Below are 26,873 nucleotides of genomic sequence, written 5' to 3' on the forward strand. Positions count from 1 at the left end.
GTTGCTAACTTCTTGGCCAGGTCAGCATTGAAAATGAGATTGTATCTCAATGCTTTTATCTGGTTAAATAAAGGTTAAATAAAAAAATAAAAAAGATTCCAATCTGTATATAGACTCTTATTGCACTATTTCACTATTTTTTCTGTGTATCTGTTTTATTGTGTTGCACTGTTGGAGGAGCCTGCGACCTAAGGGGGGGGGGGGGGGGGGGGATAGGACACGTTCGATTCTTGTTTTGAATAGTGTGCCGTCGATGGGTTTCATTCCATTTCAAGGTGCTTTTTGACGCTCCGTGTAAACTTCGCGCACTGCCACTCCAACATACAATCACAGAGCTTGAGGACTGATCACGGGGTTTGTCAAGCTAAGCACATGGTGTAGTCCCAAACGATAGCTGAGGATTCTGGGTAGTGTAGTGTCTTCTGCCATCCAAAAACTCTGAAAAAATATTCGTTTCTCCGAATCGAAGGGGAAAAATACAAAAGCATTGTACACAATTTAAACCAATCAATGTTGTGTAATTAACAAGGATAATTTTGTGTTTTTGAGTTGATGAGTAGTGCCGATATCACTGTAAAATCAATCGACAGTAAGGAGAATACTTACTTCCGGGTGTACAATTCTCCGTTATCCAATGGGAATGGACGCTCGTAATACAATAAAGGGGACATGATCATTATCTTTTAAATAGCGTTAACTAAAGGGAACAATCTATTTGACACAGCTGAAGCTCTGGCCTTCCTTAAAAACTAACTAATTTAATAAAAATCACAGTTGTATTACACACAATGCACTGTTTTTTGAGAACAAAAATTCGTAACTAATGTAATTTTTACATTCTGACGAAAAATAAAAATGATTATGAATACAAATAAAATAAAAGAAGCCTCCCGTGAGTTACTACAAGCTATAAAGTAGATTAAAAAAACGTTTTATAGAATAAAAGCTCACTGTGGGACATTGTAGAAATGCGTGTGTGCACCACGACAAAAGAGCCTCATTCACTTTACATTGGGGTTTTTTGCGTGGTGACGACACGCAAATGTAGCAAAATGCGTGACTCCACCACGCAATGCGGTGTTAAGGAGTCGTGGTGGAGTCACGCATTCTGGTGAGATCAGGTTGAATTTATCCGTCATAATCGTTTGTTTCCGTGAACGGCCGACTGTTGAGTGACGGCAAATGCTGCGGCTGCAAGGCATTGTGGGGCAGCATTTTCTCCTCTCCTTTCGGGAAGGGAGGTCCAGTGGTTCCTAAGCTAAAGGAGGTTATAAAGGAAGTTTGAAACCTCCTTTCCTATCATGTAGACTAGAGAATTCGAACGGCACTTATCATGGCTGCCACTGAGGGACTTCTGGGTCATTTCACTCGGTTAGGAAGGTTCCTAAGCTAAATGGACTATTCGACTTCAGCCTGAGAGGAAATCTCTGGGCTGACCTGATAACAAAGTCTCAGCACCGCCTACAGTGGGATCGCGGTTAGTTGAGCCAGAAAACACAAAGATATCCTGGGTATGTTGAACCGTTTTGTTTAGGACATCCAGTTCAGAATCCCTAAAAAACGTTCTAACTTTAACTTTAAGTTGCTCCTGCAAGGCACAGTGCTTCCTCACAAGACACCATTTTGATCGTTTGCACATTCAACACACACCAAGGTAAGGTAAACATTTCCTGCATATTTCCTGCTGCAGAACGTCAGATTCTAACACTTCATATTTGTAATATATGATCATTTTAAATGGTAATAATGTCTAATGTATAGCATACTATGTTTCTTTTCTAGATGAAGTATATTGGTATATGATAGTATATTGTAACCAGTGGCGTTTTTATATGTACAAAAGTGGTGGGGCACAAAAAACTTAGATGTCTATATATAAGCTTCTGCAGTGACGTGCAGTGAGGTTCATGGCTGGTGAGGCACTGGCACTGACACATTACAAATATTATATTTTGACCTAAATCAAAATATAATATTATTTTCAAAAGCTTTTTTAGTCTGATGCTTCGATTAATTTTAAACAGACAGTTCAACAAAAGGATACCCAAACAAATAAATTGTATCATTTAAATATTGTTCTCTCTTAGTAAGATCCCATTTTCAATACAATTGCGGACTTGAAGATGAAGTCCATTTGCCTATCCTTCTGGACAAAAATCTCTATTACTTTTTTGTAAAATTCCTCCTTATCTTGTTGTAGTTTCAACAGTCTATCATAAATATAATCGATAGATTTATGATTCGAAAATGATAAAAGTAGGGTAAACATATGGATATTATCGGGCTGAACAAAACGTGCATTTATCCAACAGGTACGTTTCCCACAGATCTTATTTTGAGCTATTTTCTAAAATCCTATGGAGAAATCTCACAGCTTACTTCCGGGTTTTAGGACGCGTCACTGCAGCTCTCTCGTCTCCTCTTCACACTTTTCGCGGCACACGTACTTACAGCCAATCAGCTCTGAATTATGTGAGATGACGTATGGTGGGGAATGGCAGCTCAGTGACCCTATGGTCATTATTTTTTTTGCCACACACATTAAATAGGAAAATACTCTGAGCATGCGCAGTGTAGTTTTTACAGTCACCATTTACTTAGACAGTGAGAGGGAGGGGCAGGATCGAGTTTTGTCCAGTCTATGGTTTTGTCCCACATGGCTCTAAACAGCCCAATAGGCACACACTGTAGACACTAATTAGAAGAACACAGACTAAAACAGCAATGTACAGACGAATCAGATGATTAAACATGATCTTAAAATATATTTTATATATTCTTTTATTTATTTTTTTGTTATCATTATTTTTAATACTTTCTGCTGACACTAGGTGGGGCTGTGCCCTAATTACCAGTCGCCACTGATTGTAACATATTACTTTATACTGTATATTGTGTATTCTAGGAACTCTATAGATATCTTTCTACTCTTGATATGCATATTTTACTGTTTGTTTTACTCTTGTATATGCCTTGAAAACCTGCTGCTGCCACAACACATTTTCCCAGTTTTAAATCTATCTATGAGTGTATCTGTTTATGACATTATTTAAGAATACATAACTACATACATGCTTTTATATATGATTTATTTGTGATATTGTCAAACACAGAAAGCATACATACATAGACCCTCACATGTACAATAAAGGGAGTAAAAGAGACTATTCTACCAGGGTCATCATACATGCTTTTCATTTTAGCTGTAGAATTGCATTAAGTCAGTGGTTCTCAAACTTTTTCTGTCATGCCCCCTTTGGAGAAAAAAAAAAAGTCTGGCCCACCCAACACAAATAGTCACGTAATGGGCCAAGTTAACATTTATTAAAATACATCAATATGAACGTGAGCATTCCTTTGCTAGAACAGTGATAATAAAACAATGCTCCATAAGTCTGTGTGGTCAAAAAAACTAAAACATAATACAACAGTGCAATCCCTTTGAGAACAATAGGTTATAATACTTTGCAATCTGTGCAAAAAAATGAAAAGAAAGAAAATGCTGATATTATCGCAGCATTAGTGGCTGCAATGAGCGGCGCCAGAGATTTCTTTTGGGGGTGCTGTGGGGTAGCTTGACGTTTCATAGAGGGTGCTCAAACATTTAGGGTTTCCCATTAATGTACCGGGCGCTACAGTGGAATTTTCTACTGCAACACTCCACGCCAATACACAGTACACCCGCAACTGTTACAATGAAGGCTCGATAATCAGCTCACGGCATAGGTGTAAGCAGGGGTAACGTGCTATTTTTATAAGTAGGGAGTGGACCTAACATCCTCTAGGGGGGGTCCGGGGGCATGCTCGCCCGGGAAGATTTTTTTTTTAATATTGAAGTTAAAAGCATCAATCTGCTGCACTTTGAGAGCAAAATTAAGAGATCTATGGATACATCTCTCAACACCAATATGAAACAGAACTGTAAATAGATTTACTATTTCTTTATGGATATTTTACAAATCATTCCACTTTTAAACTTTATTCTTTTTTTACTGTCATATAGTATTTCATAACTGTTTTTCATTTATTCTCTTATTTTTTTTGTAACTATAATGATCAACGTGTGCCTCGGAAATGTGTGCCTCGGAAATACGCATATACGTGATCAAAACGTTTGAGACCTGCCAACTAGCTCGCTAGCACGCACACAAAATGGTTCGTTCCACACATACACAGAGCCGAGCTTGAATGAAACACAAAACCATTTTTCCTCCTGGTCTCTCGCCGCCCTATCATGCCTCTGCGCCCCCCCCCCCCACACTTTGAGAAACACTGCATTAAGTGCACAGATTTGAGTTAATGTTGACTTTGCAAAACTGTGTAAGTTGGCCATATGTAATTATTAACTATCCTGTGTCTTACAGGCATGATGAATTTGCAGGAATACTTCATAAGAATTGGTCTTCAAGGCTCCTTTGATAAACCGGATCTCGAAACACTGAAGCTGATCCACAAACGGCACGTCATGTCCGTTCCTTTTGAAAACCTCAGCATGCACTGTGGCGAGCGGCACATCCTGGACCTGGAGTTCACGTTCAACAAGATAGTGAGGAGCGGCCGGGGGGGGGTGGTGCCTCGAGAACAACTCCCTGTTTGGCTGGGTGCTGAGAGAAATGGGTTACGACACTACCAGGTTGTCCTCCAGAGTTTTCAACAGTAGCACAAATGCATTTTCCCCCACTGATAGTCATCTCATCCACAAGGTCGTCGTCGATGGAAAGGCTTATATAGCAGATGTGGCCTATGGGATGTCTTTCCAGATGTGGGAGCCCATGGAGCTCGTCTCTGGAAAGGATCAGCATCAGGCCGCGGGTGTATTTCGCTTCATAGACAAGGGGGAAAAGTGGGTTCTGGAGAAGACGAGCAGAAAGACCAAGGTTCTCAATCCAGACTTTGCTGATTCTAGTCTTGTGAAGAGGCAAGAGACGAGGACGATATACTGCTTTACCTTGGAGCCTCGAGAAGTTGAGCATTTCTCCGAAGCAAACGACACACTTCAGACAGATCCTAAATCGCTGTTCATGAATAAATCCATCGTCTCTCTGCAAACAGCGGCAGGGTTCAGAGCGCTTATGGGCTGGACCTACAGCGAGGTCACCTTCAAACCAGAGGAAGGTGTCGATGTCTTCGACCTGAGAAACATAGAAGATGAGGAGAAAGAGCAAGTTCTTCTGGAGAAGTTCAATATAAAGCTGCAGAAGAAACTGCAGATTGTAAGCAACAAAACATGGTACACACTCTGAAATAATAATAATAGATTTATTTTGTAAGCGCTTTTACAGGTGCTCAAAGATGCTTTACAGATATAGTGAAGAGAAAAGAACAACAAATAAATATATATAGTTAAAGGTGGGGTAGGTAAGTTTCAGAAACCGGCTCGAGTGCACTAAAATTTGAAAGTACACAGCCGAAAAGAATCCGCCCCTTCCTTCAGACTTCCTTACAGAGCACCTCCTCCAACACACATGAACGCGCACATGACGTCAGCAGACTGGTGAAAGTGGCCGCCTGTTGCTGGCGAGTCATTGAAGTACTGCTGCAATGCACGCCCAATGACGGCACGAGATACATTTGTGCGTGCACGAGATGGAAGGCGGACAGACAGGGCGGCAATCCAATCGGTTTAGCCGGGCCGGCTAAACCGATTGGTTGTACTTTTTACAGTATTACGGCTTCCACAGATGACATTTTTGTATGGATTTTTTGTCAAAGCACTTAAGATATTCATTGCTATCGGGATGTTAAGAGCATTCCATGGAATATAACAAAAAGTGTATCTCGAGCCGGTTTCTGAAACTTACCTACCCAGTGTGAGAAAAAAGTTTTTAGAGAGTACTTGTCCATGGACAAGTGAGTTTGGCAATTTACTTGTCCGAATACATTTTTCACTTGTCCAGAATGGACAAAAATTGGGGCCACTGGAATCTTCTTCTTCGTCATCGTATTTTACATTTTCCCACGGTTTTTACGACACCGCTAACGTAAGTGAGCGGTAAGATTTTACTGCATCACACATAGGGTTGGGTATCGTTTGGATTTGAACGATTCTGGTTCTGCTTTTCGATTCCGGTTATTTTCGGTTCTCAATTCCGGTTCTTTGAGAGGGTAAAAATAAGTCAAACTGGGAGAAAAATATATTTATGAAAAGATTAAGTCAAATCTGTATTCCTATTTACAAATCACTTCATACTGTTGAATTTCTTACGGTTATTGAATACAATTATATAAAAATAATCTCTGCATTGTTTAGTTAGTTCTGGTGCAGTTTGAGAATGTACAATTGGCCCAGTCTCCTCTGATGTTACACTGCAACCTGCCTGTGAGACAAAGTCCAACCACACATGTCCAACACATAGGACATAACCTAATAATAATAATAATAATGACACATTAGATGTATAGCCTATAGGCCTAGCGCTTTTCTACAACTCAAATACGCTTACACATGTCCTGCAATACACATGCTGCAGCTGCCCAGCTGCTCACTGTTTGTAAAAGTAAATAAATAGTATTTTCATTTCAATAATGTACCTTCTATACCCTGCTTCATAAACAATACTGACATCCAGTGGCGTGCACAGACATTTATAGGGGCAGGTGCTCAAGAGAAAAAAAAGGGGCACCTTCTGAGTCGTTGTGGCGGTCGCGCCGAAATTGTGCGCAAAAATTTGCCGGATAATGGCGGATTTTGTTACGTTTCTTTTTGGTTTTTGGTTACTTTATTTCGGGGTTAGGGTTATGTTATTTAATTCTTATTTTTGCCTGATTTTACTGATTTATTATCAACATTTTTATTATTTTAACATTTATTTTTATTATTCTAAATGACTTAGGGGGGTCCAATCTGAAGCTAGGGGGGGATGAAACCCCCCCCCCCCCCGGGATTGACGCCCCTGGTGGAACCGCCGGCTGCCTTAGTAGTGTGAGATTTATTAAAAGGCACATCTTGTATGTCGTAATTGCATATATATTTATTTCAATAACCATATGCTGTCTGATGCAGATGCCTATCTAAAACAAATCAAATAGTAGGCTTACTAGCTTCTACACGCTAAAGAAACTGTAGTCAGGGATGCAAACTCATCAGGTATGAAAAAGGTGACAAGGATCCGAGCCCCCGACCCCACGGAATATCGGCTTTAAAATGAGGAATAACAGAGGATTTTAGCAGTCAGAACAACTAAAGCAGCAGGTAATAATAACAGAAACGCCAAAGAGTTACATCTAATAGAAATATATAAAAGCATTTATTTTAATTGTGTAGCAGTCAGTTTATAATTTTGGCAGCACTGTTGAGCATTTTGAAAATGTATTTTCATGCCTCTTAGTATTTTTATAATACTTTTCTACTTTCACTTGAGGAACATTTTGAATGCAGGACTTTTACTGTAACAGAGTATTCCTACACTGTGGTACTTCTACTTTTACTCAAGTACAAGATCTGAGTACTTCTACTTTTATTAAGTACAAGATCTGAGTATTTCTACTAAAGTACAAGATCTGAATACTTCTACTTTTACTCAAATACAAGATCTGAGTACTTCTACTACTAACAGCTGTTCACCAGCGGTGCAGTCTGTGCCACAGTGACTCCGCACAGTTAACGAACGCACCGTAGCTAATGTAGCTGACCCTCATCCCGGAGCAGCAGAGTTCAGCCGGCCCGACAGGCAAGAAGACTCGAGCACACAGCTCGCGCTTCATATATTAAAAAATAACACCATGCGCACATAACAGCTCGCGACCGCAGATTATTTCGGCGATTAGATCAAATGTAAATTATATTTGACGCAACTTTAGTTACATTTCCATGACTTTTCCAAAACTTTGGGAAAAATATTGTTTTCCATAACTTTTCCAGGGCCTGGAATTTTCATTTTGAATTTCCATGACTTTTCCAGGTTTTGAATGACCGTACGGTACGAACCCTGTATAGTTTAGTTTGGCATCTGATTTAGGGGATTAAACAATACACTCATTGTATTTGTTACCTGTTGGTTACTGACTTGGTCGTCACTAGGGCACTTTTAATCGTGTTGCTGCGTGCTGCTGCACCACACACCCGCCGTGGCCTGTCTGACTGAGTGACTGACTTAGTGATGTGTCGGTCGCGAACGAGCCGGCGCAAAGAGCCGGCTCTTTTAAGTGAACGACGGGAGCCGGCTCTCGCCCGCGAACGAGCCATTTTTGCGGAGGGATCTAGATCGGCATGAAGGCACATTTGCAATGTGCACATTATCCCGCTTATTACATGGCCACATTCTCAACAAAGTAACGACATGACTCCCAATAGTAATGGAAATGCTTTTATGGATTTAGAAAATGATTTTATTGATTTAAAAAATAGTTTTATGTATTGATTTAAATTGACATGCATCCGCTAAGAAAAGTAGTCCGTTGTTACTGTTTGAACTAACGTAGCAACGGCAGGAACTGCTTCGATAGTGCTTTTGATTACAGATTTGAAAACATCGTTGCTTGCTTTAAAAGTAGCTCAATTCATTATGTCAAACCTTGGAAAGTATCTAGATATCCCTGCCCTAATGCCAAAGGAACTGCACACTGAATATGTGTCGCCGTTTGATGTCTATGTCTGGACCGCTGCGTAAAAAGGAGGGTTTCTGCCCCATTACTTCTCTTCTTACTTCTATAAGAATAAAACACGGAGGACGGAGATCTCTTTTTCTCCCCCTCTTCTGACAGCCCAGCAGCTGATCTCAGAGCACGCTCCCCTCTCCTGCAGGGGGGCGTGGTCAGCTGCAGCTCACAGAATCAGCCCCCTGCAAAAACAGCGCTGGATGGAGCAAAAAGAGCGAAATGAGGCATGGCTAAAATACAGGATCTTTTTGGTATTTTGAAAAAAAAACCTATATTTATATACTTTATATAGGTCGATACAGTAGCCCCTTTTTTTAAATAGTTTTTATAGGTGTTGCTATCTGTTTTGTGTAGTGTGGTTCTACAAGCAAGTCAATGCATTCATTGGGTGGTATCAGAGAGTTGCACGGGTCTGTAAATGCAATGAAAACAATTGGCCACAGCAAATCATTTATATTAAACATGTAATTTTTACTTTTGAATACTTCAGTACAAAGGATGTATTGAATAATGTAAGTGATATATGTGTACAAATATAAATCATTAGTCAAAACAGGGCTACATTTGATTTAATTAAAAGGTATAATAAGTGGTAAACTGAAGAGCCGTTTGGGAGCCGAAAGAGCCGGCTCTTCTTGGTGAGCCGAGCCAAATGATCCGGCTCACCAAGAAGAGCCGGAATTCCCATCACTAGACTGACTGTCAGCTCTGCGCGCTCACGTTGAGAGCAGGGAAGGGAGGGGCTGCAGCCAGGAGTACGGGAGTGCCGCGGGGCACGCGTGGGGATGTCTGACAAAATTACAACGCGCATTTGGGGCATTGTTGTATATATTAGAAGCTTTTAATCCAGAATTGATCGATGTTACCATGAGCCACATACAGTACACTGTAATTTTTTTTTTAAACTGTAAAAAACGAACTTTCAAAAGGGCACATTGCTGTCCAGAGGGCAAAACGGGCAGGTGCTCAAGCACTACCTAGAGTCTATGTGTGCACGTCTCTGCTGACATCCCTGTGCTCCTCTGAGTCTGGGGGTCCGGGGATGTGAGGACAGCGCGAGGACACAGACAGGGAGGTTGCTTTACTTCATAAAAGGAAATGGTGGTCAATATTAACAACATAGGAGTTAAAACGCTTAATAACCTTCATTATGCGTTAGAGAAAGAACATAAGAAAGTTTGACAAAGATGAGGCTGTTAATCGGGCAGCGGATCCGCTGTGTGTAGAAAGAGAGAGAGACGCTGAGCTGCACCGTGCAGCGATCAGCTGATACGGAGCATAGATAGAGCTGCAGTACGCGGGGCTCGGCCTCGCCTCCTGTCCTCACAACTCTTATTAATCCCGGTACCGGACAATTGATATTTGTTCCTAATCGGAACCGTGTTTTGCTTCCCAACCCTGCCACTGTGCTACACTTCCCACCCGCCCCGCCCCGTCTAACTGTACAGAAAGCGGCGAGATGCATTTCCTTAGGAATCGACAAGCAGAATCTAAACGAACAATGGCGGACACGTACAATTTGCGATTGAGTTCTGCCTTTTGTAAACTGAATGTATCAATAATTTGTCAATAAATCAGGCCGAAAAACGTCACTTGTCCGCCGGACAAGTCAATTGAAAGATCTACTTGTCCGATATTGTAAATAACACGTCCCGGACGGTGGGACGTGTACTTTTTCGCACACTGCTACCCCACCTTTAAAGTCAAATTTAAAATAGAGCAATACAAAAACAATCACACACTAAAAGCCAGATTGAAGAGGTGAGTTTTTTGAAGGTGGTGAGGTCAGTGCAGTCTCTGATGGGTTGTGGGAGTGAGTTCCAGAGGGAGGGGGCAGCGACGGAGAAGGCTCTGTCCCCCCCAGGTCCGGTGATTGGTGCGGGTGGGGATGGATAGGAGGTTGGCTTCTGATGAGCGGAGGCAGCGGGAAGGGGTGTGGTGGTACAGCAGGTCTGTGAGGTAGGGGGGGGGGCCTGATTGTTGAGGGCTTTGTGAGTAATGAGGAGGACTTTGAAGTTGATTCTTTGACGGACGGGGAGCCAGTGGAGGTTCTGGAGGACGGGAGTGATGTGGTCTCGGGAGCGGGTGTGGGTGAGGAAGCGGGCAGCAGAGTTCTGGATATGTTGGAGTTTATTCATTAGGTTGGATGGTATGCCGTAGAGGATGCTATTGCAGTAGTCGTGATGTGATGAATGCATGAATCAGGGTTTCAGCAACAGAGGAGGAGAGTGATGGGCGGAGACGAGCAATGTTTTTGAGGTGGAAAAAGGCGGTCCTGGTGATGTGATTGATGTGGTGATTGAATTTGAGCTGACTGTCGAAGATGACTCCGAGGTTGTGGATGTGAGGGGGGGGGATAGAGTATTGCTGTCAATGGTGAAGTTGACATTCTGGATGGTTTTGGTACGGGATGGGGGGCCGATGATAATGATGTCTGATTTGGCACTGTTCAGTTGGAGATAGTTTGTTTGCATCCATGCTTTTATTTCTGAGAGACCGTTGGTGAGAGTGGAGTGTGTTGTGAGGGTGATGGTTTTTGTTGAGATATAAAGTTGGATGTCATCGGTGTAGCAGTGAAATTGAAGGTTGTAGCGACAAATGATTTTGCCAAGGGGGAGCATATAGATAGAGGATGAAGAGGAGGGGGCCAAGCACCGAACCTAGGGGGACGCCTTGGGACAGAGGAGCAGTGGAGGAGGTGCAGTTGTTGATGTTGATAAACTGATGTCTGTCGGTGAGGTAGGATTTCAGCCAGGAGAGTTTAGTGTCGGTGGTGTTGAGTGATGATTCGAGGAGGGACAGCAGGATGGTGTGGTTGATGGTGTCGAATGCTGCGGTGAGGTCGAGGAGGATGAGGATGTTCAGGTTGCCGGAGTCAAAGGAGAGGAGGAGGTCGTTTGTGATTTTGAGAAGAGCTGTTTCCGTGCTGTGTTTTGATCGGGAACCAGATTTAAATGGTTCAAAAAGGTCATTTGATTGAGGTGGGATTTTAGTTGTGAGGCAACGACACGTTCAAGTATTTTTGACGGAAAGGGGAGATTTGAGATGGGCCGGAAGTTGGACAGGATGTCAGGTGTGAAATACACATATTCTGTTCCCAAACTCTAAAATGTTGATAGCTCAGCTTTTAGAGTGGGTACCAATGTACTAAATCTTACCTTTTGTTATATCTTTATGCTTAAATGTTTTCTGTAAAGCACTTTGAATAGAGAGGTGCAGTGATGACATATTTTTGTAGGGAAACCTTACACCTTTTTGTAGAATATTGCAGAAAATAAGATCTGTGGAAAACAGGATAATCTCAACATATTAACATATTATGATTGAAGCTTGAATGCGGTGTGTTAAAAAGAAAAAAACAGCTCAACACACTCTGAAATACACATATTCAATTCAATATTCTGTTCCCAAACTCTCCTAAAATGTGGATAGCTCAGCTTTTAGAGTGGGTATCAATGTACTAACGTGGAAAAGCAGCGTTCAGTTATTATGCTCCAAATATCTGGAACAAACTAGAAACCTGCAGGTCCGCTGCAACTCTGACTACTTTTAAATCCAGACTAAAGACTTTTCTTTTTGTCGCTGCTTTTAATTGAACTATTCACATCTTAAACTGCACTGTAACTTTTATCACTGTAACTTTTCTTTTAATGTTTATTTTATTATCTTTTCTTTTTAATGACTGATTTTAAATGCCATTTTCTTAATGTCTTTCATTTTTTGTAAAGCACTTTGAATTGCTTTGTGTTGAAAGGTGCTATATAATAAACTTGCCTTGCCTTGCTAAATCTTACCTTTTGCTATTTCTTTATGCTTAAATGCTTTCTGTAAAGCACTTTGAATAGAAAGGTGCAGTGATGATACATTTGTGTAGGCAAACCTGACCATTTTGTTTTTAGTATTGCAGAAAATAAGATCTTTGGCAAACAGCTCAACATTGTTACCTCTAAACTCCATGAAGCAATATCGTAAATAAACTTAAAAGACTCCTATCATGAAAAAAAATCCCAATATACTTTCCAAAAGTCCTGCGTTTATGTGGACTCTGTACCCATTTATACTTTATTGTTGAAGTAAATGGCTAACACATTACATCAGGAAAGACTGAGATGTTATTCTGATGATAGAGTAAGTGTGAGATCTGGAACCCTGCACTTCTCTTTTTGCAGCTGCTTTTTATAATCAAATAACTATTGATTTTTTTATACTGCATTCTATCTTTTATTCTTATACTTGTGTTATTATTCTATTAAAGCTTGTTTCAGTTTGTTTTCACTTGACTTTTAAATGACTGAAACGCAATGCTTTGTAATGTTTTATGTTAGGCACTTTGAATCGCCTTGTTGTTGAAATGTGCTGTATACATACACTTGTAATAATTGTATACATTTGATTTTCTATTCAATTTGTAGTTTTTTTTAGCGTATAATGAATAAACATGTATATTTGTTGCCTGCCTGAACTTGTTTTTGTGACACAGATTTCATTATTTATGTACAGCTAATTTTATTTTTAGGGACATTTCATATTCATATAAAGTGATGGCCTGACTCCAAACATTTCTTTTTACATTTTACCCAAGAACTTAAACAATATTTAAAAACATTATGAATAAAAAGCTAGATTGAAAGATAACTGTAATTGAAATCTGTTTATAATGCATTCACCCAGTCGAAGATGTATTTTGTTCTTTCAAACTTTGTGGCTCTCAGCCATATTGTGTGTTTATCTCATGGATGTATAATGTTTAACTAGTTCACTCTTAATTTCTGAAACATGACGCTCGGTTGATGATTGGTCAAATGCTGCAAACCCCGCCCCTCACATCCAGACTGGAGTTCTCTGGGCTGACGGCTGACCTGATAACAGCGTCTCAGCACTGCCTACAGTGGGATCGCGTTTAGTTGAGTCAGAAAACACAAAGATATCCTCGGTATGTTGAACCGTTTAGTTTAGGACATCCAGTTCAGAATCCCTCAAAAACTTTATAACTTTAACGAACTTTCTTAAGTTGCTTCTGCAAGGCACAGTGCTTCCTCAAAAGACACCATTTTGATCGTTTGAACATTCAACACACACCAAGGTAAGGTAAACATTTCCTGCATATTTCCTGCTTCAGAACGTCAGACTCTAACACTTCACATTTGTAATATGAACAGTCTGGTGGGTCATGGTCCAGGTCATGTGATGTTATGTTCCCATAACATGTCCATGTGCCAGACTAACACATGTGACCAAACTAGCTACATTTCAACAGCTGTTTTGTTGTTGCTAAAGGTGAAATTCAAGTCATTTAAGAATTAAAATGCTTACATAACATGTCCTTTATTACATTTAACCTGTTGTGGAAACATGTCTTGATCAAATTGGTATGAAACAAATGAGACAAACATCGCTGTGACACTGATGCAACATCGGAACTTTAACCCTAAACGTTCACAGTAAACCCGGAGTGACATACAGTGGGGCAAAAAAGTATTTAGTCAGCCTGACTCAGCCACCAATTGTGCAAGTTCTCCCACTTAAAAAGATGAGAGAGGCCTGTAATTTGCATCCTAGGTAACTTCAACTATGAGAGACAGAATGGGGGGAAAGAATCCAGGAAATCACTTTCCTTTAAAAAAAAATTAATTAATTGGTAAATTCCTCGGTAAAATAAGTATTGTCAAACACAGAAAGCATACATACATAGACCCTCACATGTAAAAGAGACCATTCTACCAGGGTCATCATACGTGCTTTTCATTTTAGCTGTAGAATTGCATTAAGTGCACAGATTTGAGTTAATGTTGACTTTGCAAAACTGTGTAAGTTGGCCATATGTAATTATTAACTATCCTGTGTCTTACAGGCATGATGAATTTGCAGGAATACTTCATAAGAATTGGTCTTCAAGGCTCCTTTGACAAACCGGATCTCGAAACACTGAAGCTGATCCACAAACAGCACGTCATGTCCGTTCCTTTTGAAAACCTCAGCATGCACTGTGGCGAGCGGCACATCCTGGACCTGGAGTTCACGTTCAACAAGATAGTGAGGAGCGGCCGGGGGGGCTGGTGCCTCGAGAACAACTCCCTGTTTGGCTGGGTGCTGAGAGAAATGGGTTACGACACTACCAGGTTGTCCTCCAGAGTTTTCGACAGTCAAACCAATACATTTTACCCCACCGAAAGTCATCTCATCCACAAGGTCGTCGTCGATGGAAAGGCTTATATAGCAGATGTGGCCTTTGGGGTGTCTTTCCAGATGTGGGAGCCCATGGAGCTCGTCTCTGGAAAGGATCAGCATCAGGCCGCTGGCGTCTTTCGATTCTTAGACAAGGGAGACAAGTGGGTTCTGGAGAAGACGAGCAGAAAGACCAAGGTTCTCAATCCAGACTTTGCTGATTCTAGTCTTGTGAAGAGGCAGGAGACGAGGACGATATACTGCTTTACCTTGGAGCCTCGAGAAGTTGAGCATTTCTCCGAAGCAAACAACACACTTCAGACAGATCCTAAATCGCTGTTCATGAATAAATCCATCGTGTCTCTGCAAACAGCGACAGGATTCAGAGCGCTTGTGGGCTGGACCTACAGCGAGGTCACCTTCAAACCAGAGGAAGGTGTCGATGTCTTCGACCTGAGAAACATAGAAGATGAGGAGAAAGAGCAAGTTCTTCTGGAGAAGTTCAATATAAAGCTGCAGAAGAAACTGCAGATTGTAAGCAAGAAAACCTGCTACACACTCTAAAACAGTGGTTCTCAACTGGTCAGGCCTCGGGACCCACTTTTTCCTTTGTCAATAAATCGCGACCCGACATTTTGAAACACTCAAATCTATTCAACAAAAATACGTGCAGTAATATATACGCTTTTCAGCATACATTATTAATTAAAGTGAAGTACAGTGCATATATCCCTTATATCCTTTCACAGAACTAAAGAATGCTTTTAAAAAAGGTTTAATGACATGATGGAATCAAAGCTGAACATAAAAAGGCACAATGCTGATAACCCAACCCCAGCAGGGGGGTCTGGGGGGATTGTCCCCCAGGAGATTTTTAGAAATACTAACATATAAACTACGCATTCTGGTACACTCTGAGAAGAAAATAAATAAATCTATTGCTACCCGACATATTAATAATATTTTATGCCATTGTTTGTTTTTCACTTAGTTCTGAAGCTGAACTTGCTGCTCCACACAGAGAGAAGAGTAAAGAGGAGATAGGCTGTGTGAATTACTTTAAATTGTGGGTTAGATAGCTCCCATTGTTCTGTGACCTGTCAATCATCAAACCGGGGGTCAGACTGAAAAAACATCTGCAAAGATGTTTTATTGAGAAGATGATCACTACGTGACAGAGGTTTTCAAAACCGTTTATGGTTTCCGTTACTTCCAGTCCAACGCCTACTGCATGCACAGCGTTAGAAAATCGGGCTTTCAAAATAAAAGTTTGACTTTTTTCCAAAAAAAAACACACACATCTGCGACCCACTCGAAACGACCCACCAGTTGAGAACCACTGCTCTACAATACACATATTCTGTTCCCAAACTCTCCTAAAATGTGGATGGCTCAGCTTTTAGTGTACCAATGTACTAAATCATACCGGTTACACTATATGTTTATACCTAAATGTTTTCTGCAAAGCACTTTGAATAGAGAGGCGTAGTGATGAATAGGGATGTGGCTAAGTGGATAGTGTGCTGGACTTTGAATCAGGGGGTAGAAAGTTAGAGTCCCACTGCAGTCAGCATGTCGTTGTGTCCACAGTACTGAATGTATGTAAGTCGCTTTGGATAAAAGTGTCTAACAAATGACATGACGTATTCTTGTAGGCAAACCTGACACCTTTTTTAGAACATTTTAATCTCTAAACTCCATGAAGCAATTCATTAAATCCTATCATGAAAAAAATCCCTCTATACTTTCCAAAAGTCCTGCGTTTATGTGGACTCTACCCATGTATGCTTTATTGTTGAAGGAAATGGCTAACACATTACATCAGGAAAGACTGAGATGTTATTCTGGAGTAAGTGTGAGATCTGGAACCCTGCACTTCTCTTTTTGCAGCTGCTTTTTATAATCAAATAACTATTGATTTTTTATACTGCATTCTATCTTTTATTCTTGTACTTGTGTTATAATTCTATTAAAGCTTGTTTGTTTTCAGTTTTTATTGCCTTGTATTTGAAATGTGCTGTATGCATACACTTGTAATACTTGTTTATATTTGATCTTCTGTTCAATTTGATTTGTAATTTTTTAGCTTATAATGAATAAACATGTATATTAAATATACATGTTTATTGATTTGTTGACTATTGAAGGCCTATTGGACCAGAGGGCAGGAGGCGGGACTTCCGCTTCTTGCCCCGCCCTTTATTTGATTTACACCAATCACATTAGAGATGAGCACGCACAGCAAACGCTGATTGGCTTACGTGGCCTGTCGTTCAGCTGAGGGGGAAGCAGCGGTGCAGCCAACAGCAGGCTGCTGGGACTAAAGGCTCAGATATGAACTCCTTGGAACAGGCCGAAGGTAACCAAGACAAAAACGAAATCACATTTTTAAATTGCTGCCGTTTAGGTTTAACCTCATAGCGAAAAAACCCAAAGCACACGTCCTAAGAACGGTATACAAAGTTAGATGTAACGTTGAGTTAGCTAGCTAGTCTTCTTACGACACCTAGCATGTTTGCTAGCTCAACCAATAGCAGCTGTTTGTATTGGTGTTAACGTTAGCTAACACATGTTCTGTTATTTAGGCTGTTAGCTTATATTAATCGAGATGGAATAGCTTTATTGACAGCTAGGTTTCACCAACAGGAAGTGTAACAACAGTACATAACGTTTTGGATCTTTAACAGTCTTATTTTGTCACGTTTTGCTCCTGTATTAGCTCAAGTTTAGCGTGGAATTGACATCCAGAGGTACTCAGATCTTGTTCTTGAGTCAAAGTAAAAGGGTGTCTTGTGAACTTACTCCAGATGTAACTAAAGTGTTGTTTATATTTCACAAGTATCTAAAGGTATTAAATAAATGTTTTGGAATACAAGTACATGTTTAACCTCTGAATTGTAGTGAGTTAGAAGTACAATGTAGAAAATGTTACAGTACTTGAGTAAGTGTACATATTTACTTTACACCACTGAAAGTGACACACATCGAGCTTTAAAGTTGAGGCTGACATTCAGTAATGTCACATGATTGAAATAAGTTGTTTTTGTGTGCCATACACAGCCATGATTTTATTTCCAAATACTATGTTTTTCATTCAATGTTTCCACTTTCGTTTCAGATCTGAAGGCCTTTGAGAGGAGATTGACAGAGTATGTCTCCTGTTTGCAACCTGCAACAGGCAGGTGGAGAAGTAAGTAACTCACCTCATACCTTTTATTCATCAACATCTATTATTTAGTAAACCTTACGCTTATATGTTATTTGCCAAAAACTTGTTTTCGATTACAATGAATGTGAAGGCACCAATGACAAGTAAACAAATGTACAACTTGTTGTGGATAAGGCTGGGTGATTTGGCAAACATCTTAAAAACGCTAATTGCTTATGTCAATAACTATTTATATCACACGTATGTTGTCTGGTACCTCATAAATAAATAGTCTACATGAAATAACAACGTTTTAAGCCTATTTTTGCACAAGACTGTGTGAACGAAATACTTGACAAAAACCAAGTATTTTCAAATGTATTTAAAAACGTTTTCTTGTCTTGTTTCAGTGATTTTGATAGTAGTGTCGGTGTGTACGGCTACTGGGGCATGGAACTGGTTAATAGACCCGGACACACAGAAGGTATGTATCAGTGGACAAAATAAAAGTGTATATCTATATTTATGGCTTAAAGTTAAGACCCATCGTAAATATACATTTGTGCTTTTATTATTGAACTATTCAGCTTACAGCATTATAGCTTTTTGTATTTCTTATATAGGAAGTAAAGAATTGAGACTAAACATGTAATCATCAGTTGACTATTGTTTCTGCACATCAGCAACAAATAAATAAGGTTAATCTAAATGTCAGACTACAGAGAAAGTTGAGTCAATGTCTGCTGAAAGTATCAAAGAGTTTGTGGTTTAGCCCCATCATGTATTTGGTCAAATGTTGTGTTTAAAGTTTGCTCTTCATCATCGAGAATCAGCTTGCTTCATTCGTACAGTATGTTGCTCCAATGAATTTGGAGATGCCTCTTCCTGCCTTAAACGCAGTCTGATGAAACATGAGGACATACTGTACTTCAAGTAAGCTCTCAGTAGAGTTACTATGCGGAAAAGCTCAAGAAACAGAATGCAGGGGAATGTTTTATGCTATAACTTCCCACATTGGATGATAGGATTCAGGTTGAAAAGGCTTAGACTCACTAATGGCGCATTTCCACTGCAGGGCCTCACTCGGTTTAGTAGTTAGGCCTTGGTAGGCCAGGCTCACTTTATGCTGCGTTTCCATTACAGTTTAGGAACTGGGGCAGTAACTATGGTAACGCAGCGTAGGCGGAGCCGTGACGTCATCTTCAATGCGAAACACAAAACCAACATCAGTCGTTAGCTGTTAGCACTCAGAGCTCACAGCTCCTCATATCTGTTCAGAAACTAGACAAAAGTTAAACAAGTACAAACCACAGACTGCCTGTGTCATGGCGAATACAGTCGCTGCTTTATTTATGTCTGTATAGGCCGTTGTTGTGAGTGTGGACGGTCGGAGCATATACAACGTTAGCTTAGCCAATCTCCATTCAGAAAACACGCATTTTAAAAGGGTTTTTCGCCTGCCGTCTGTCTGCAGACTTGTCAAAGCATTAATTCATGGTTCTTACTAACCGGTATCAGTATGTTGTTACTTCAGCATAATTTTGAAATGTGTATTACAATTAAATCACGGTCAAATATGTTCATCTTGTTGTAGTTGTAGCCCCCTTGCCAGAGATTCTCTCACTAGTTGAGCACACTCAGCCCGGTTGTTGGCCCGGAAAGAACCTCTATTTTGGAGAGCCAGAAAAACTGTGAAAAAGTACCCGCTAGCCGGAACTACGCCAAGTGGAAACGCAACCAAAAACGGGCCGGGTTTGGCACGGCACGCTTAAACCGTGCTACGCGCTGCAGTAGAAATGCGCCATTACAGTAGCCACAGTTAAAATAAAGATTGATTTCCTTTTATATACTTTTTTCGTGGGACCCGATAATTTTTTTTAAACGTATTAGTAAACTAAGCTTTTCTATTTTCCCTATAGATCAGATCTATAAAAGTGAAAGATGTTTTACTGACTTAATCATTTATGTTTCTTTGTTGCTCTTGTGTTGCAGGTCTCTTTTTTTTCATCGCTGTGGAATCATCCCTTCTTCACCATCAGCTGTATAACTCTTATAGCTCTCTTCTTCGCTGGCATACACAAACGAGTGGTGGCACCATCAATGTATCCTTTTGTCTGTTGCAGTTACAAGAAAGTAGCATGTATCAGAATTAAACTTCCAGCTCATCCAATCCCAGGATGTTACCAGAAAAGTGCTTTTTAATGTATTTTTTAATGAACTGAATCATCCTTGTTCAAGTTTCTGTCTCACACGTTCAGATCTTTAACCTTTTGCCCTGTCAGTATTGCTGCTCGCTGTCGGACAGTTTTAGCAGAGTACAACATGTCCTGTGACGACGTGAGTTAACAAATCTCTTCTATGTTTTGAATTGTTGTCTTATATATTTTTGTTTTTGGTTCATTATATAAAAAAAGAAGGAAATATGGAAATGAGAAGTATTCAAAGGAAATCTGAATTGTCTAGATTGAAATCTTAAACTTAAAGGGGACCTATCATGCAAAATGCACTTGTTGATGTCTTTTATACATAACCATGTGTCCCCGGTGTGTCGGGGAACTCACGCAGCGTCAGAAAGTAAAACCCTCTCTCTTTTCCTCCGTACCCAAATCTCTAAAAACGGGGCTACAACGGAGCTGATCCAGATTTGCGTCCGATATGACGTAATATCTGAAATGTGGACCCACGGCCCAATCAGAAACGTTGCTATCAGAAACAATGCCCGACTGTTTTGGACGTAATATGGTCGCTGTTTACATTAGCATCGCTAACACTCAGAGCTAACCTGTACTGGAGAGCATGTGTGTGAAGAAGCAGGAAGTAAAAAGGAACTCACCTTGTGGTATAACCGGCAAGAGAGAAAGCCTTTGAGCTTCAAACTGTTTCAGAGAGAATCCTTGATAATCCATGATATGGTGTTTCATCACGGCACCATTTAGTTAGACAGTAGCTGCCGGGTCCCGCATGAGCTCAGCCCCCTCCTTTTTATTTTTTAGTAATTATTTTTGTTTTTAAAGCTTTATTCCCAAAATCAGCACTTTTGAAACAGGAAGTGAAATAGAGGGATATGAGGCATGGCTAGAATGGGTGATCTGTTTGGTATTTTGAGCAAAACACTTCATAGACATGTTTTTATATATTTTCATATATCTGAGTTCTATTTTTAGACTATTGCCTAAAAATAGCATGATAGGAGACCTTTAAGGTTTTTTACTTCATAAAATACAATATTTAAATCATGTATTTAGGAGACAAAACTTGGATAATTATGAGATTACAAAATCATAAATCCCAGAATGTCTTTGAGAGTATCAAATTCAGAAGAAAAAAATAATATTGTAAAATGTGGTTCCTTGACAAATAAACCCACTATTTTCCCCAAGTTATTTTTCCAATTGAGTCTCAGAAAATGTTCAAATGTACCGTTTAAATTACAGAAAATATCCAAATGTTTTTCTCTTGTCAACTCAAGACTTTTATCTGGGAGATTCTCTTGAGTTTTTCCGGGAATATTACCCAGCTCCTTCTTTGTTCGTTGTTTGTAATTTACTTTAGTAGTGTGCTCTGACAACATATATTTTTGCGAGTTTTAACAGCTATTTCTTCTTCTTACAGACGGGGAAACTTATACTCAAGCCACGACCGAACATCCAGTAACCGTGAGCTGGAGTGTGTCTCTGTTTCTATCCGCTGATCACTCCGTGTCTTTAGTCCTTTGGCAGCGCTGAGGCGCTTCATCATGCGTTTAGAGGAAAGAAGAAATGACCTGATTTTGCCTTTTTAAACACTGTCGCTGTGCTGACTGCAGATGAATGCTCAGATGTGTTAATTTCTGTTTCTAATGTTGAGCATGTATTTTAATTAATTGTTTCTATTTTTAAAGTTATTTACCAAATAAATATTTCAGGTGTGAAACTGTCTCCCTCTTTTTTTTTTGTCATATTTAATGAAAAACCTAAAAATAAAAAAATTAATTCAGAATAATAGAATGACATAAGAAATAGGGATTTTTTTAAATGTATTTAATTTAGGATTTATCCTAATAAATACATATGAACAATATAATTACGTAAAATGTATTTAATTTAAATATTTAAAAAAACATTTTTACTATTATTATTCATCTTATGTTTATGAATTGCGTTATATTAGTATAATTTATTATCATTATTGTTATAATTCCTAAGATTTTCATTATTATTATATAGAATCACCTGTTGCTATGGATTTACGTTTGCAATGTTGCGTAGGGTTGTTTTTTGTTTTTGCGACAGCTTCTCGGCTTTCTGTTAGCAACAACCACTTCACGGCACATCTTCCACATGGCCTCCACCAGGCTGTAACTGTGGTTTGTGTTTGATATTGTGTCTCTAAATTACCAACAAGTAGGACTGAAACAACATTATATACGCAGGTCGCGCTCTCACAAGGACTGAAATGGGTAAAAGTAAAACCACGAAGTTTAAACGTCCGCAGTTCAACGCGGTCGGGCTGCCGGTGAACGCGGTGCAGGAGGCGGGGGAAGAGGCAGAGGATCCCGTGGAGGACGACTGTCCAGCTGCGGAGCTCCTGGAGAAAGTATGATCATTCATATATCACTCAAAAATACTCTGCTTATCAGTTTCTTAATGTTTAATCATTGCATTGTGGTCATGCATGCAGACACTTCAGTAAAACACCAAACAGGGAGAATCCTTCATGGGTTTAACTCAAAAGCTTGTAGTAAAGGTATATTATATAAGGTTTGGTTTATATTTTAGATGTTTACAATCAGAATTCATGTTCTCGTAATACAAAGGGGAAATATACGTTGTTACAGTAAAGTATACATTGGGACGAAGGTAATATAACACTACTATATAAAAAGGTAAGTACAAGTACAGTACTTGAGTAAATGTACTTAGTTACTTCCCACCTCTTGAAATAGCTGTTTGTTCAGCTGTTAGTTATGTTACATCCTTGCATGGTTGTCACTTGTCATGCATGCAGACCTTTCAGTAAAACAGGGAGAGAATCCTTCATGGGCTTAACTCATACTTTTAGTAAACATGTATTACATCAGCTTACCGTTAAAACATGTTTGTGCTGTTTCCATCTACCAAAATAGACACTAGAGTTAAAAAGAACTACAATTTTGCAAATGTAAAAAAAAAAGTGTATAACCAAGATTTTCTGAAAACAAAACAAATGATATTAAAATATGCTGTCGGTGCATTTAAACAATATTTTGCTGCATTTAAATTACGCTTTCATTTTCTGGTAGATTACACTTGTGTGATTTCCCTCTTAAGACTCACATTTAGGCTTTTGTTGTTACACATTTTTGTTAATCTTTTGAAACATGTGTCCCCAGCTGCAGAGTCCCAGTGCAGATGTGAGGGAGTTTGCGTGTGCCAGCATCTCCCGGGTGGTGCAGCAGAGCCAGAGCATCCCGGGCCTCCTGCAGCGGGACGCCGTGCGGCGCCTCGGCCCCATGCTGCTGGACCGCAGCCTGGCTGTGAGGGAGACGGCCGCCGGGGCGCTCAGGTGAGGAGGGGAGGATGTTAGGAAACACCACAACAACAACAACAACAACAACAACCTGAGGCTTGGACACAACAGACAGAAATCAAATAACTAGCAGCGACAGCAGAAGCGTTTGCAGGAAGATGTTGTGTCCCAGACAAAAGGGAGTGGTTCCAGTCAATTGTTATTTTTTATTTATTACTATTGAGCTTAATAACAATTAATGAAAAGACTGACAACATCAGAATCAGAATACCTTTATTAGTAGCAGCCAGGTATATATTGCACATATTGCACATAGTTTGGGAGGATGTTGGGGAACAGGGCCAACAACAACAACAACAACAACAACCTGAGGCTCGGACACAACAGACAGACAGCAAATAACCAGCAGCGACAGCAGAAGGGTTTCTGTGTTTGAAGATATTTAACAGTGGTTACTTGTTGTCTCTATCTATACCGTTACTGCTCTAACAATATATAATCCCCCCTCTGGGACGGATAAAAGGATTTCAGATCCTGATTCACAGTCATCTCTTTGTATCAGAGAGCGTCCTGTCTCCTGTCCTCCAGTCGACCTTAAGTCAGAACGAGTTTCCTGGATATTTAAATCAGACACTCGCTCATCGTACCGCCCCCAGCCCTCTCTCTCTTGCACCAACACACACGCCTGAACACAAACAGCCAGCTCCCCCCCTGCCTGAACGATGAGTGTGTGTCTCCCTGAGTGTGTGTCTCTCTCTGAGCGTGTGTGTGTCTCTCCCTGACAGGAATCTGAGTGCATGCGGCGGTCAGGAGGTGTGTGAGGACATGGTGAAGCACGACGTCATGACTCCTCTGACAGCGCTGCTCCGAGAGGTGAGATGCTGCTTCAGCTCTCCTCCTCCTCCTCCTCCTCCTCCTCCTCCTCCTCCTCCTCCTCCTCCTCCTCCTCCTCCTCCTCCTCCTCCTCCGCCTCCTCCTCCTCCTCCTCCTCCTCCTCCTCCTCCTCCTCCTCCTCCTCAGCAGCTGTTGCCGCCATATACTCAGCACATGGGGTTTATTTTTTTAGATTCTAAGTGAGAATTTCTGCACCCACACTCGCACTTATTGACCAGCGTTGGACTCAAAATATTCAACGGCTTTATTTGTCCTTTGCACAATAGCTACAGGCTCGTTCTGTCTATGAACATCTTCTCCAGCAATGCAACATACAATTTACTTTAAAGCTCCCATGTCATGGCCATTTCTACTGATCATAATTCCATTGTTGAGGTCTACTAGAATAGATTTACATTGTTCAATGTTCCAAACTCACATCGGTTTCTCATTCAGCATCTCTGTATAGTATATTCACTCTCTGTCCTAAACGCCTTGTTGGAGCTCCTGCCCCCCCCCTCCCTGTGAGCCCAGTGGCCGTCTGCGAGACACAGCGAAACCCAGCCCGAAACACACACACCCACCCGCAGCCTGGCTGGGAGTTTGTGTGTGTGCCCAGGCTGAGTTCCGCGGTGTCTCGCTGACCCCACACCAGTGAGCCAGCTCACAGTGTCCCGCTCCTCGCAGCACGGAGCCTCGCAACGTCCCGCCGAGTGTGTGTGTGTGAGGAAGTCCGCGGATTGGTCGGAACGTAACGGCTCCGCGGACGTAACGTGACTATACCCGAAATACGTCACTATACCCAAGAAGTAAACAATGGAAAATGAGAAATGTCCAACGAGGCGTTCTGGGGCAGCATAGACAGGTATTTTCTGTGTTAGAGTTTTACTCGCTACAGGGTGTACTTTGAGGGTTTGTGACTCTGCAGACCGTTTACATGCAGAAAAAGCTTCATAGCAACAAGGGGACGGGTAATAACCAGAAAAGCATGACATGGGACCTTTAAAAAAAAAAAAAGAAGTGCAATAGACACAATTATGCAAATAAGTTGCAGGAATGAGATAAAAAGATAGAACAAAACGATAGAATAATCTGATAGTTTCTGATAGGTCTGTCTCAAAGCGTGTAGTTTACATTTTGACAGGGATGCTTTTACATATTTCAACCTCAGCTCCTATAATAAGTCTATACTATTGTGAATCATCCCCGGGCGCCGTACATAATGGCAGCCCACTGCTCCTAACACTAGGATGGGTCAAATGCAGAGAAACCGATAAGTTGAATCTATCTATCAATGCAGTACAAAAACATTGCTATTTAATATCAGACTTTAAAATGAAAGCCCTTGCTTCAATTTGTATTGAGTTTTTTACCAGATTGTCAAACACATAGTGCCATTTCTTTCATGTTTGGATATGGAGAAAATGACATGCGATTTGTTTGGTTTCCACTAGGGGCGTTGCAGCTCTGTATTTTAAATGCAGTGCATCAACATCTTTGCTGTTGCTCACCATTGACATACCCCAGACTGAAATTCCCCATAGCATTTAATATACAGAAAATAATTAAATATTTCAGTTTTTTTAATTTAAACTGTGAAATTATGACAGGGTGTCTGCGGGGTCTTAAAAAGTATTAAAAGTTGATAAATCAATTTAGTGAAAATGAAGGCTATTAAAAAGTATTAAAGAGCATTTTCCAAGGTATTACATTTTGTAGCTTGTTTTCAATAAGTATATAAATGGTCCAAAGAGGTTGTATTCCACAGTCTGCCTGAATGTAATCATGGCGTAGGTGTGTCGTGTGATTCTGTGTAGTTTATTGATGGCATCCCGTTGGATGTGTCATCTGAACAGGACATCGCACGCTCACTGCTTGATAGCACGAAGCTCCGTTTACGCCGTTTGTTAAACAACATCGTTATGGGGAAATGCAAGTCTGCGTCCAAATGGTTGGAAGATAAGGAGGAAGGACAATCAATACTGTATATAGTCAATGTGAGGTAAAGTGTGTCGCCAAGGTAACCGGTTAAAACTCCCAAGTGGCGATGAGGTCTTAAAATGTGTGGAAAGGGTCTTAAAAAAGGTCTTAAAAGGTTTTACATTTGACTTCAGGATTCCTGCATATACCCTGGATGAGAACAATTCATATTTATTGGTTATCATCAGAACTGATGTTACAAACAATGATTTCCTCAATAAAGGTTGTATCTGTGACCCGCTCTATCGAAATCAGTCGGAAGTCGCAACGGCTCATTTCACAATAAATAAATAAACGTGGATTTGTGTAAAAAACTAGTTTTCAGGGTTCGGGTGTTTTGTTTGATTTCAAATAAACAAAGTCTTGGCTTTCAGAATATTAAACTTGTTTTGGCAAATTCAGATGATAAATGCAACTTTGAAGCTTAACGGCATAATTACAAGCGGAGAACGGAGTAACTTCACGTCACAGCAGCCATAACAACAGCCGGTGTTTCCCGTGAGGGTTTTCCCCGGGAAACAAACACAATACACACAAATGCAAAATTACACACACACGTATACACACACACACACACTCGCGAGCTTCCCCCAGACTAGTAATCCAAACGAAAATATCTTCC

The 26,873-nt window shown here is 40.4% G+C and overlaps 3 protein-coding genes and 1 pseudogene across 3 annotated transcripts in view; all 4 read left to right on the plus strand.

The window, feature by feature from the left end:
* The first annotated feature begins 1,081 nt into the window (after nucleotides 1-1,081).
* On the plus strand, nucleotides 1,082-5,364 carry LOC117549057 (annotated as a pseudogene).
* Nucleotides 5,365-10,815: 5,451 nt separating this feature from the next.
* LOC117549058 (arylamine N-acetyltransferase, pineal gland isozyme NAT-10-like) lies at nucleotides 10,816-15,571 on the plus strand. Its single transcript, XM_034220646.1, has 2 exons — nucleotides 10,816-13,681; nucleotides 14,450-15,571. The coding sequence occupies exon 2, from the start codon at nucleotides 14,452-14,454 to the stop codon at nucleotides 15,325-15,327; it is 876 nt and encodes a 291-aa protein (XP_034076537.1). The 5' UTR covers nucleotides 10,816-13,681; nucleotides 14,450-14,451; the 3' UTR covers nucleotides 15,328-15,571.
* A 1,432-nt stretch (nucleotides 15,572-17,003) lies between these two features.
* cnep1r1 (CTD nuclear envelope phosphatase 1 regulatory subunit 1) lies at nucleotides 17,004-21,823 on the plus strand. Its single transcript, XM_034220638.1, has 6 exons — nucleotides 17,004-17,122; nucleotides 17,882-17,953; nucleotides 18,322-18,395; nucleotides 19,904-20,013; nucleotides 20,194-20,248; nucleotides 21,524-21,823. The coding sequence occupies exons 1-6, from the start codon at nucleotides 17,098-17,100 to the stop codon at nucleotides 21,563-21,565; spliced, it is 378 nt and encodes a 125-aa protein (XP_034076529.1). The 5' UTR covers nucleotides 17,004-17,097; the 3' UTR covers nucleotides 21,566-21,823.
* A 379-nt stretch (nucleotides 21,824-22,202) lies between these two features.
* The window catches only part of heatr3 (HEAT repeat containing 3), a 32,783-nt gene continuing 28,112 nt past the window's right edge, over nucleotides 22,203-26,873 (plus strand). The window contains 3 exon segments of the mRNA XM_034220644.1: nucleotides 22,203-22,486; nucleotides 23,262-23,434; nucleotides 24,184-24,271. Of these exon segments, the coding sequence (XP_034076535.1) occupies nucleotides 22,346-22,486; nucleotides 23,262-23,434; nucleotides 24,184-24,271 (402 nt within the window). The 5' untranslated portion in view covers nucleotides 22,203-22,345.

The sequence above is a fragment of the Gymnodraco acuticeps genome, unplaced genomic scaffold, assembly GCF_902827175.1.
Source record: "Gymnodraco acuticeps unplaced genomic scaffold, fGymAcu1.1, whole genome shotgun sequence".
In the NCBI taxonomy this organism is placed as follows: Eukaryota; Metazoa; Chordata; class Actinopteri; order Perciformes; family Bathydraconidae; genus Gymnodraco; species Gymnodraco acuticeps.